At 41.9% G+C, this 13,296-nt stretch overlaps 1 protein-coding gene across 6 annotated transcripts in view; it reads left to right on the top strand.

Annotated features, from left to right (window-relative positions):
* Positions 1-13,296, top strand: part of LOC106565572 (colorectal mutant cancer protein) — a 140,205-nt gene that overhangs the window by 64,814 nt on the left and 62,095 nt on the right. For all 6 annotated transcript variants that reach the window (XM_014132856.3, XM_014132848.3, XM_082955340.1 and 3 more), the window contains one exon: positions 10,608-10,721. In XM_014132856.3, coding sequence (XP_013988331.1) covers positions 10,608-10,721 — 114 coding nt within the window. The remainder of the gene's footprint in view (positions 1-10,607; positions 10,722-13,296) is intronic.

The raw sequence follows: 13,296 nt of genomic DNA, 5'->3' as shown, positions 1-13,296 counted from the left end.
TTGTTGGAAAAGTGATGTGTCATGTGCAAAGTAGATGTCCTAACCGACTTGCCAAAACTATAGTTTGTTAACAAGAAATTTGTGGAGTGGTTGAAAAACGAGTTTAAATGGCTCCAACCTAAGTGTATTTAAACTTCCAACTTCAACTGTGTGTGTGTGTGTGTGTGTGTGTGTATATATATATATATATATATATATATATATATATATATATATATATATATATATATATATATATATATATTCATATATATATATATATATTCATATATATATATATATATATATATATTCATGCTACACACGTCACAACTGCTGCTACCAGACTCTTATTATGATTGCTAACTACTGCACAATTTAAACACTTTCCCCCCAATCCCCCCTTCCCCAACACAAATATTGGACTATAAATTGTGACTTCCTGTTTTATACCCATGCTAAAATGTTTATTAAATCCTACTTAGCCATTTTCTTCATATTCTTATCTTTTATTATTTAATATTGTTGTTGCATTGTTGAGTAGAAACCTGCAAGTAAACATTTTGTTGGACAGTGTATACTAGGGCTGGGAATTTCCAGGGACCTCACGATGCGATATTATCACTATACTCAGGTGCCAATACGATATATATTGTGATTCTCACAATTTCATATGTATTGCAATTCAGTACTGTGATTTTATTGTGATTTGATGTTCCAAATATATTGCTCATCATATGTCTGCTGCAGAGAGACAAGAGAGAACATTTTAGAACAGAAAGTACTGAAAACAAATTGTCTCCCTATTTCAAAGAGAAAAATATGGAGAACAAGCTATAAAGGAAAAATACTGGATTTTTGGTGCAGGTACTGCCAACTACCACAAAAATAATATTGCGATATTGTCAAAACAATACTATATATTGTAAAAAATATCCCGACATGTAACTGTATAAAAAAAGAAAAATCCCATTACTTGTGTATACCATGTGTATCCCGTACATAGCACTCGACTAATAAAACTTGAAACTTGTGTACCTGCATGTTTATTGGTATATGCTACAAAATCATTCTACATGAAACAATTTCTTGCCTCATTGTGTAGAATGCACTTGGTACTGTTGCATGAATTGTTCTATCCCATTTCAATTGGGAGCACAAGTGGGGGCCACAAATGCCTCTTTAATTGAGACCTCTGTTCTAACTGTTAAAGCTATGATTGTCAAGGGGAAAACTGACTCTAGATATTATCTAAATTCAATCAAAAGAGAAGTTAATCTCAATACAGAAAAGCTTCAGCGTTAGCATTTAGCCAGCAGACGGCAAGGCCACGTTTTTCCACTTGCCCTGAAAATAACTTGGAGTGCTGCAGCATTTGGCGAAATATAATTTATAACACAAGGTGACACTATGTTTCCTTTAATGTATTTAATTAGCTTCAACATTGAACAGTTACCATGTGATCATTTGTCTCTGTCTTCTGGCAATAACACAAGTTAGATATATGAATCACATTTTCCCTCAGCATGTGGAGCACCAAACTATTTTTGGTGCCGGGTGGCGAGGTGAAATTGCTTACAGCCTCTTTAGGAGCGTCTGTTTGCGGACGCTGAGAGGGCAATTAATTGTTCTGTTGGTTAAGTAATTTTCTTTCTTCGGGCTTCAGGTAGGGCAGATACAGTGAGTGCCTTCAGAAAGTATTCACACCCCTTGACTCTTTCCACATTTTGTTGTTACACAATGATTTAATTGTAATTTATTGTCGGCGATCTACACAAAATACTCTGTCAAATTGGAAGTAAAATTCTAACATTTGTAAAATATTAATGAAAAATAAAACACTTATATTTAACCCCCTGAGTCAATGTACAGTGCCAGTCAAAAGTTTGGACACACCTACTCATTCCAGGGTTATTCTTTATTTTTATTAGGATAAGTGCCATGGAATCTTTAGTGACCACAGAGAGTCAGGACACCTGTTTAACGTCCCACCCGAAAGACAGCACCCTACACAGGGCAATGTCCCCAATCACTGCCCTGGGGTGTTGGGATATTTGTTTTTGTTTTTGACCAGAGGAAAGAGTGCCTCCTACTGGCCCTCCAACACCACTACCTGCAGCATCTGGTCTCCCATCTAGGGACTGACAAGGACCAACCCTGCTTAGCTTCAGAAGAAAGCTAGCAGTGGGTACTCAGGACATGAAGTTAATTACTTTGACACAATTTTTTGCAGTTTTACGTTAGTTCCTTATTGCAAACAGGATGCATGTTTTTGAATATTTTTAATTCTGTACTGTATTGTGGAGTAAATACAATGTTGTTGATCCATCCTCAGTTGTCTCCTATCACAGCCATTAAACTCAGTAAGAGTTTTAAAATTACCATTAGCCTCATGTTGAAATCCCTGAGCGGTTTCCTTCCTCTCCTGCAACTGAGTTAGTATCTTTGTAGTGACTGGGTGCATTGATACACCATCCAAAGTGTAATTAATAACTTCATCTACCAATAGGTGCCCTTCTTAGCCTCCCTGGTCTTTGTGGTTGCATCTGTGTTTGAAATTCACTACTCAACTGAAGGACCTTAATTGTATGTGTGGGTTACAGAGATGAGGTAGTCAATCAAAAAATCATGTTAAAACCTCTCTAGGACATATGGGACGGTAGTGTCCCACCTCGCCAACAGCCAGTGAAATAGCAGAGCGCCAAATTCAAAACAACAAAAATCTCATAATTCAAATTTCTCACACATACAAGTATTATACACCATTTTAAAAATAATCTTCTCGTTAATCCAACCACATTGTCCGATTTCAAAAAGGCTTTACGGTGAAAGCATAGCATTAGATTATGTTAGGACAGCACCTAGACAAGAAAAACCACATAGCCATTTTCCAAGCATGGAGAGGCGTCACAAAAAACAGAAATACAGCTAAAATGAATCACTAACCTTTGATGATCTTCATCAGATGGCACTCATAGGACTTCATGTTACACAATACATGTATGTTTTGCTCGATAAAGTTCATATTTATATCCAAAAACCCAATTTTTACATTGGCGTGTAATGTTCAGAAATGTTTTGCCTCCAAAACCCCCGGTGAATGAGCACATCAATTTACAGAAATACTCATCATAAACTTTGATAAAAGATACAAGTGTTATGCACAGAATTATAGATAAACTTCTCCTTAATGCAAACGCTGTGTTAGATTTCAAAAAAGCTTTACGGCGAAAGCAAACTTTGCAATAATCTGAGTACAGCGCTCAGATATCAAAACAAGCCATACAGATACCCGCCATTTTGGAGTCAACAGAAGTCACAAATAACATTATAAATATTCACTTACCTTTGATGATCTTCATCAGAATGCACTCCCAGGAATCCCAGTTCCACTATAAATGTTCGTTTTGTTCGATAAAGTTCATATTTATGTCCAAATACCTCCATTTTGTTCGTGGGTTTAGTCCAGCACTCCAAATTCACTAAGCGCGTGAGTTTAGTCCAGACAAAGTCAAAATAGTTCCATTACAGTTCGTAGAAACATGTCAAACGATGTATAGAATCAATCTTTAGGATGTTTTTATCATAAATCTGCAATAATATTCCAACCGGACAATTCCATTGTCTTTAGAATTGAAAGGAAAGGCAGCTCGTTCTCACGGCCGCGCGCATGTTTGAGCTCATGCCAATTTTCCAGACACACGACTGAATCAGCTCTTATTCTCTTCCCATTCACAGTAGAAGCCTGAAACAAGGTTCTAAAGACTGTTGACATCTAGTGGAAGCCTTAGGAAGTGCAAAATGACCCCACAGACACTGTGTATTAGATAGGCAATCACTTGAAAAACTACAAACCTCAGATTTCCCACTTCCTGGTTGGACTTTTCCTCAGGTTTTTGCCTGCCATATGAGTTCTGTTATACTCACAGACATCATTCAAACAGTTGTAGAAACTTCAGAGTGTTTTCTATCCAAATCTACTAATTATATGCATATTCTAGCTTTTGTGCCTGAGTAGCAGGCATTTTACTTTGGGCATGTTTTTCATCCAAGCTACTCAATACTGCCCCCCTTATTGCACACAGAGTGAGTCCATGCAACTTATTATGTGACTTGTTAAGAACATTTTTACTCCTTAACTTATTTAGGCTTGCCATAACAAAGAGATTGAATACTCATTGACTCAAGACATTTCAGCTTTTCATTTTTAATCAATTTGAAAATAATTCTAAAAACATAATTCCGCTTTGACATTATGGGTTATTGTGTGTAGGCCAGTGACACACAATCTCAATTGAATCCATTTTAAATTCAGGCTGTAACAAGAAAATGTGGTCAAAGTCAATGGGTGTGAATACTTTCTGAAGGCACTGTATGAGATAAATAGGCTGCATAGCTACTGCACTGCTGTTGAATTGTTTGCCTCTCCTGTACTTTGTAAAGGTTGTAGTTGCACTGGCTTAATTCTGCCTTAGTGATGGCTAATGACAATGTTGCCCTCTTCATTTGGTGGATTAGGACACATTTCTACAGTACAAACACAGAGGTTTCAGTCAAGCATAGTCCCTAGTACAAAACCCACTGTACTGTAGGTCTTATACTTTTTTACAATGGGGACAGTGGCAACAAGACCTTTACCTTGAGTTAATAGCTCAGACACAGATTGGGGACAACCTTTATAAGGTCACTCAGTATCGTAGCCTTCAGATAACCAATTCAATTGCCCTAACATATATTACACCTGACCAGATATCATTTTGGTATGTGGCACTCTTGTATTTGTGAACGTTTCACCATATGGGGAACATATCGTCCTACATGATTTTATTTTTTGCTGGTTTAGGCTAGATCTGACCGTAGTTATGTCTGTTGTAATGATAATGTATCTCTACCAGTGAAGGCTCCTCAGAGGAGGACGGGGATCAATCTAACTACATTCACATGGCCAAATAACTGATTAAAACCCCATGGTGTAGACGGAGTCATTGACATTGACGTCAATACAAAATACAAAACCTAGGAGGCTCATGAGAGAGATTTTTTTGTTGTTGGGGTGAATGGAATATGATTGACAGTCATCCAATATGCTGTAATAGAAATAAGGCCATGCTCATAAAAAAATAAATAATAATATTCTACCATCGATCTTGCTGGGAAGTTATATTAAACTGAAAGGGCAAGGCTTTGATTCATGCTTTATTTAAAACCTTTTCGACGTAAAGTCCGCTGTTTTGGAGACCTGCATGGTTCTGTCCAGATGATACAAATATTTTAGAAATATTTTAGCATTATTAGATGACGCTTAACGGACACACGTGTTAAAATGTATGGGCCATGTGAGAGAAATGCTATAACCCCCCCCCCACCCACCCCCCCCAGCCACATCTAACTAAGTAGAGGGGTCAGTATTGTCTAGACATGTACACATGTTCATAAAATACAATAGATGATTGTAATCAGTCCCAGACACACCTGGCTAACTTGATGGGTCATGTAATCATCTGGCCGAAGTGGAATCTTCTTTTGTTTAGACGTGTACATTTTGTCTAACACTAAACATACAAAAATATTATAAGGAAGGCAAAATCCTATATTTAGTTGTTTTATAATTTGATTATACTATATTTAGAAAGCATTTAAGTCATTTCAAGCCTTATTCATCCAGTTCTGTTGAATAGGAAATACATCATATCAAATATTTCATACTTTTATCATATTTATGATTTGTCCTCAAAGGTGATTTATAACAATGTTTTACCAGAAAGGTGAGATTTTAGCCTTTTTTGGAGTACGCAGCCTTTCTAGTTGTTGTTTATGGCCCTCTCATGATAAATAATTACTTTTGGGGATTACGTAGGTTACATTTTCGATTACATTTAGTTACACACAATCCTTAAAACCTGTTAAATGTAAGGTTGACATGGCAGTGATGGAGGTGTTAGAGGATTGCCCTCCGCCGGAAAAGAAGAACCCTGAATTCCCGGGAGTGGAATCTGTAGAACGGCCCTCTCCTCCCCAACCCCTCGCTTCCTGCCCCCTACTCTCTCAAATAGATAATGGAAGTGCATCATGGAGCTCTAATTAATATCATTTTACCCATGAGATAGGCCTAACTCCCCCCGGAGCCTGAAATGGGCCCTAGCTGTGTGTGTGTGTGTGGGGGGGGGGGGGGGGGAGTGTGTGTGTGTGTGTGTGTGTGTGTGTGTGTGTGTGTGTGTGTGTGTGTGTGTGTGTGTGTGTGTGGGGGGGGGGGGGAGGGAGAGATAGGAGAGAGGGCTAAGAACCTTCCCAGGCAGAACTCAGTGAACACATCAGTGCCAGCTTGTCGCCTCAGACTGCAAGGGTCACTTGTCTGCCAGAAAAATTATATTAAATGACACACACACACACACACACACACACACACACACACTGAAGGCCAGGTCAGCCAATCATTGAGAGCTAAATATCCTCAGTCCATCATTGCTATTGGCGCCGATTGGCTCTTGTCTGGTCCAGGGAAATGGGACAGGTCAGAGGAAAACTCAAAACATTTATTTAGGAGGAATTATGTAATTAACTCCAGGCCTCTTAGAATTAATAGTGCAGAGAGAGCAAAACATTGGCCTGTATGATTACTACTACTCATGATTTGTGGCCACGGAACCAGCTTTGATCATAACTACTCAGGCAAATTATGTAGGCAACAAGACTTGTCTTTTGGCACCAAATAATTACTGTTAGTGCTGAGCAATTAGTGCTTTGAGGTTAGTTCGATTATTAAAAACATCACAGATTTCGGTTTCGATAAAAAATGGAGGACACTAAATGCGCTATGCATTATGTGGGTTGAATACTGTAACAACTCTTCTTGAACTGCCCTGTTGGTTAAGGGCTTGTAAGTAAGCATTTCACGGTAAGGTCTACACTTGTTGTATTCGGCAGAAGTGACAAATAAAGTTTGATTTGAAAAACAGAATAAAACAATACAATTCCCTTGATGGTAGTGACTGCCCATTACTGCTTATCACTTATTAATCATCATTTATTCACATTACTTTAATTACATATTTCAGTTGCTGTGTATATATTACATTTGTTTCATTTAATTACATTATTATTTGATTCCAAGTCATCTCATCTCTCTATTGCTGATGCCTATGCGGTCTGACAACAAAGTAAATGGCATACTTTTATGACTGCTTGAATGCATTTTTTGGGGTAGAGATACTTTGTGAAGAAAAGATCACCCGTTCTACTCTCTTCTCTCTGTCTCCTTGTCTGTTTCACACAACCTGGACAAGTAGGAGCGCAATGGATTATTGTTATTGTAGTTAATTACCATAATTGATGCCCTAAACTATGTAGAATATTGGCCTGTTGGAAACTACAACTCCCTACTATATCACACAGTTCGTGCTTGTTCTGATTTATCTCTAGAGAAAAAAATTACTGAACTAAATGGAATTTAAATAATTGAACCGATGTTGGTCAAATAGTTGTTTCAAAACGGAAAATTACAGACTTTTCGGTTAATCCCTCAGCTCTAACTACTGTATTCAATAACTCCAATTGAAGAACTATCATTGAAATAGAGTAGTGGTCCCCAAACTTCTCTGAGCCGAGAGCATACATTGAAATATTGTGCTTTCTTTATTTTACTGGACTGATTCTGCTTGCATCTGATGGTCATTCTTTGCGGAAGGAGAGCGTCAAAGGTTCTGCCTCTCACCGTCAGACCGTCCCTCAGCTCTCACCCCCTGCAGATACTGAGCAAAAAGGGAACACTGTCTTTGAGCTGATGGCAACACCACATTATTTCTGCCTCATGCATTCATGTTGTTAGTCCTATGACCAGAGAAAGTGAAATATTCCTCGATATTAAAAAACACATCCGCTAATAATAACAACACAATCCTATCGCTACAATTTGCTACGCATTCATTGACGCTGCAGTGCTGGTTGCAGCGCAAGTGGAAGAGAGAATATCATGCTTTATAAAAGTGTTGAATAAAAAGTGCTAAATAAAAACATGAACTCAGTCATAACAGAACCTCTTGGCTGTATTCGTTGAAAGTCTCTCTCTCTAGTCATGGTTTTAGACTTTTTGAAATCAAAGTATCAACTTTTCTGCACACTCCAGCAAACTGCAGACAGACATGGTGATCTGAGCCCGGGCGCGGTGGCCTATAGGTGCACTTGATTTGCTCTCCGGGCATGCAGAGTAGGCGTAGTTTTTACCTTGAGACACATGAAATGGTTCAAAATGGGAACACTTCGCCTACCCGGGGCACAGGGCAGCTGAAATAAGTGCACCTATTGCCAACAGCGCGAGACAGAAGAAATAAGGAATGCAAGGCTTTATCGTTGTTGTTTTTTATATCAATGTTTCGATCGACTAGGAATGCCTCAACCATTTGATGACCACTGAAATAGAGTAAGAGGCTACCCCGTCCTTTTCTCTCTTTGTGCTTGTGTACTGTATGGGGTCACTAATTACCTCTACTTCATACCCCTGCCTGCCTGCTTTTCTGTCTGTCTTCTGTGTCATTTCCTCTTTTCACCGCTGATCTCTCCCGACTCTTATAGATTTTTTTCCCCAGGGTTCAGTGGTTTTGGATGCTCTTCTGATTGGATGTGGACCAAGGGTTAGTTCTGGTGGTTGGCCCCTCCAGTTGAGTGAATGATGAAGATGACTGTTCAAACGATAAATTGATTTATGTCATTGTCTCACTCATTTACTTATCATGCAAGCCTTTTCATACAAACTACCGTGTTTTATATAAATATATATAATGGCCAATGTTGTGTATCTAATACCGAATTGATTTAGATTATACATTTTGTGAAGAGTCACATAGCAATGTGCTTGCAGGTGCAAAGAGGCTCACTGTTCAGTATCAGGAGAGGATGTTTTACTATCCACTTCACCTGGATCTTCCCCACTGGATCTTCCCCACTGGATCTTCCCCACTGGATCTTCCCCACTGGATCTTCCCCACTGGATCTTCCCTCTATCTATGAAATAAGGCCTTTAATAAACATCCCTTATTTGAAATGCTCCCTCCATCTCTCTCTCTGCTTGAGTGTTAAATGGTCCATTTGGAACAGCAGGTGAACCTTGCGGTGCATCTCTGTGATGTTTCCGTTTTTTTTCACTTCCTGAGAGGATTCATTCAAAGCGTTTCTTCCGCTCCGGGCAGAGATGGCAGAGGAAACACACTATTGCTGGTTAGTTCATTAAAATTGCTGCCGACGCAGCAATGTTCTATCCATAGTTATGGTGTAAAGAGTCCGTGTGTATGGAGTTCTTTGTATAGAGAAAATGTAGGTAAAGTGGGGAAAAAGATTCACCTTGAAGTTGTGTAAATGAATAACACTTTCCTTTTGAGTACTGTGCAACTGACTTTTTTCACCAAGAATGTACTATTCCGGAGTTATTGTCAAAAGTACTGAGTCCAAAATATTCACCATTAATTATTGTAAGCCTGTATGGACGGCATGTTCTTTGTGTTGCCTGTTTGCTAAATAGTAGGTAGACACACACTTGGTGGGTCGCGGACAATTCTTACTGAGTTTTGGCTTGTGCTGATTGTGCTGTGGTCACTGGTTAGGCTTATAACATTGCTTTGTCTAGAGGTCCACAAGAGAATTTGTTTTAGTTTGGTCTCCAAAAAGTTTTGGAACCACTAGGCTATACTGCAAACTCAAGCAGTGAAAATAAATCTTCAGGGGCTGGTTTGAGTTAGGTTAGCAGTAGAGGCTAATTTAAGAATCACAGACCAGGATTGGATATATTTGGAAGTTGGTCTTTCTTCCCTTGAAAACTAAGTCAGCTCCCCTGTCTCGTTTGAAAAGGACTCTCCTTGCAGCTTAGTGACATGCAGTCCCATGTGATGTGTCTGGACTTGGTCTCTGCTTAGTCACGACAGCTTTAGTTCCTCTGAGAGTTAAGCCTCCCCACTGCATGGTGAAACAGAAAGCTTGTCGCGGAGAAGGTTGCAGGCTTTTTCTTATCCCTCGTTCCTAGAGTTTTCTGTTCTTCTGTTGTTATATGCTGAGGTACGGGGTAAGAGCAGAGTTTTTGAATGCCCCTGGGCTTATATTTAGTTTGAGAGACTTTTCCCTTGATATGAGAAAGCATGACTGTGCTGTTTAAAAAAATAAAAAAAATAAAGTTTAAGCCAAGGTAGTCCTGTCCTCTACGTAACGTAACCTGTACCATTTAAAAAAACGTGGTCATATTTTTATTTTTTTTAATGGAAGTTGCCTTTGGTATTAGGAAAGCATATGGCTTAAAGCATGACTGTGAGCAGGTTACCTGACTAGAGGAGTGTGTATATGAAATGTGTGATCCCTCAGACAGTTGAACAGGTGTGTGTGTGTGTGTGTGTGTGTGTGTGTGTGTGTGTGTGTGTGTGTGTGTGTGTGTGTGTGTGTGACACCTCGGCCCACCCAAGTGAAAAGTCTGCGTGATCCACATGCTAGTGTTAGCACTCTCTCTGTTCTGCTTTGGGCTTAAACCCTTCCCTAGAGTGTCTATGTGTGAGGACAAAGAAGTGCGTGGGCTCTGTACTCACTGAATCTGTTTTAACTTGGTGTGTGTGTGTTATGGTTGTAACAGTCTCTCCTCTCCCCTCTCTCTTTAGCTCCACCTGGCAGCCCTGGCCTCATTGAAGGGGGACGTGGTGGAGCTGAACAAGCAGCTGGTGCAGACGGAGAGAGAGCGAGAGATGCTGGAGAAGAGACTGGCCAAAGCACAGGTACTCTACTCTACTGGGCAATAGACATATTATCAGTTTATTAGGTGCACCACCTCGTTCACAAAAATGGATCGCTACTACAGACAGTGAGCCATGTGACCTTGGCTTGCTATATAAAGCAGGTAGACAGTCATCAAGGCATTCGGTTACTGTTCGATTGAACGTTAGAATGGGAAAAACAGGTGACATAAGCGACTCTGAGCGTGGTATGGTCATCGGTGCCAGGCACGACGGTTCCAGTACCTCAGAAAGGGTCGGCCTCTTGGGCTTTTCACAAAGAATGGTGCGACATACAAAAAACATCCAGTCTGCGGCAGTCCTGTGGGTGAAAAACGCTCGTTGATGAGAGGTCGAAGTGAATGGCAAGAATCGTGGCAAGCTGACAGGCGGGACACAAACAGGCAAATAACGGCGCAGTACAACAGTGGTGTGTAGAGCAGCATCTTGGAACACACAACTCCTCTGTCCTTGTCACGGACGGGTTATCGCAGCAGACGACCACATCGGGTTCCACTCCTATCAGCTAAAAACAAGAAGAAGAGGCTCCAGTGGGCACGCGATCACCAACACTAGACAATTGAGGAGTTGAAAAACATTGACTGGTCCTGACGCACAGACTGGTCACTAAAAAACACATGTCGATTTCAGAATTTTGACAAGGTCCTGAGGACGTGGATATATGCTGTCCTCGGTGCTCACCCCAAAAATACATTTACATTTACATTTAAGTCATTTAGCAGACGCTCTTATCCAGAGCGACTTACAAATTGGTGCATTCACCTTATAATATCCAGTGGAACAACCACTTTACAATAGTGCATCTAAATCTTTTAAGGGGATTACTTTATCCTATCCCAGGTATTCCTTGAAGAGGTGGGGTTTCAGGTGTCTCCGGAAGGTGGTGATTGACTCCGCTGTCCTGGCGTCGTGAGGGAGCTTGTTCCACCATTGGGGTGCCAGAGCAGCGAACAGTTTTGACTGGGCTGAGCGGGAACTGTGCTTCCTCAGAGGTAGGGAGGCGAGCAGGCCAGAGGTGGATGAACGGAGTGCCCTTGTTTGGGTGTAGGGCCTGATCAGAGCCTGAAGGTACGGAGGTGCCGTTCCCCTCACAGCTCCGTAGGCAAGCACCATGGTCTTGTAGCGGATGCGAGCTTCGACTGGAAGCCAGTGGAGAGAGCGGAGGAGCGGGGTGACGTGAGAGAACTTGGGAAGGTTGAACACCAGACGGGCTGCGGCGTTCTGGATGAGTTGTAGGGGTTTAATGGCACAGGCAGGGAGCCCAGCCAACAGCGAGTTGCAATAATCCAGACGGGAGATGACAAGTGCCTGGATTAGGACCTGCGCCGCTTCCTGTGTGAGGCAGGGTCGTACTCTGCGAATGTTGTAGAGCATGAACCTACAGGATCGGGTCACCGCCTTGATGTTGGTGGAGAACGACAGGGTGTTGTCCAGGGTCACGCCAAGGCTCTTAGCACTCTGGGAGGAGGACACAAGGGAGTTGTCAACCGTGATGGCGAGATCATGGAACGGGCAGTCCTTCCCCGGGAGGAAGAGCAGCTCCGTCTTGCCGAGGTTCAGCTTGAGGTGGTGATCCGTCATCCACACTGATATGTCTGCCAGACATGCAGAGATGCGATTCGCCACCTGGTTGTCAGAAGGGGGAAAGGAGAAGATTAATTGTGTGTCATCTGCATAGCAATGATATGAGAGACCATGTGAGGATATGACAGAGCCAAGTGACTTGGTGTATAGCGAGAATAGGAGTGGGCCAAGAACAGAGCCCTAGGGGACACCAGTGGTGAGAGCACGTGGTGCGGAGACAGATTCTCGCCACGCCACCTGGTAGGAGCGACCTGTCAGGTAGGACGCAATCCAAGCGTGCGCGGTGCCGGAGATGCCCAGCTCGGAGAGGGTGGAGAGGAGGATCTGATGGTTCACGGTATCAAAGGCAGCAGATAGGTCTAGAAGGATGAGAGCAGAGGAGAGAGAGTTAGCTTTAGCAGTGCGGAGAGCCTCCGTGACACAGAGAAGAGCAGTCTCAGTTGAATGCCCAGTCTTGAAACCTGACTGATTAGGATCAAGAAGGTCATTCTGAGAGAGATAGCAAGAGAGCTGGCCAAGGACGGCGCGTTCAAGAGTTTTGGAGAGAAAGGAAAGAAGGGATACTGGTCTGTAGTTGTTGACATCGGAGGGATCGAGTGTAGGTTTTTTCAGAAGGGGTGCAACTCTCGCTCTCGAAGACGGAAGGGACGTAGCCAGCGGTCAAGGATGAGTTGATGAGCGAGGTGAGGTAGGGGAGAAGGTCTCCGGAAATGGTCTGGAGAAGAGAGGAGGGGATAGGGTCAAGTGGGCAGGTTGTTGGGCGGCCGGCCGTCACAAGACGCGAGATTTCATCTGGAGAGAGAGGGGAGAAAGAGGTCAAAGCACAGGGTAGGGCAGTGTGAGCAGGACCAGCAGTGTCGTTTGACTTAGCAAACGAGGATCGGATGTCGTCAACCTTCTTTTCAAAATGGTTGACGAAGTCATCCGCAGAGAGGGAGGAGGGGGGGGGGGGGGGAGGAGGATTCAGGAGGGA

The sequence above is a fragment of the Salmo salar genome, chromosome 01 (genome assembly GCF_965601325.2).
Source record: "Salmo salar chromosome 01, fSalSal1, whole genome shotgun sequence".
Taxonomy (NCBI): Eukaryota; Metazoa; Chordata; class Actinopteri; order Salmoniformes; family Salmonidae; genus Salmo; species Salmo salar.
The sequence above is the reverse complement of the archived record's forward strand: the minus strand, read 5'-3'. Positions and strand labels throughout refer to the sequence as shown.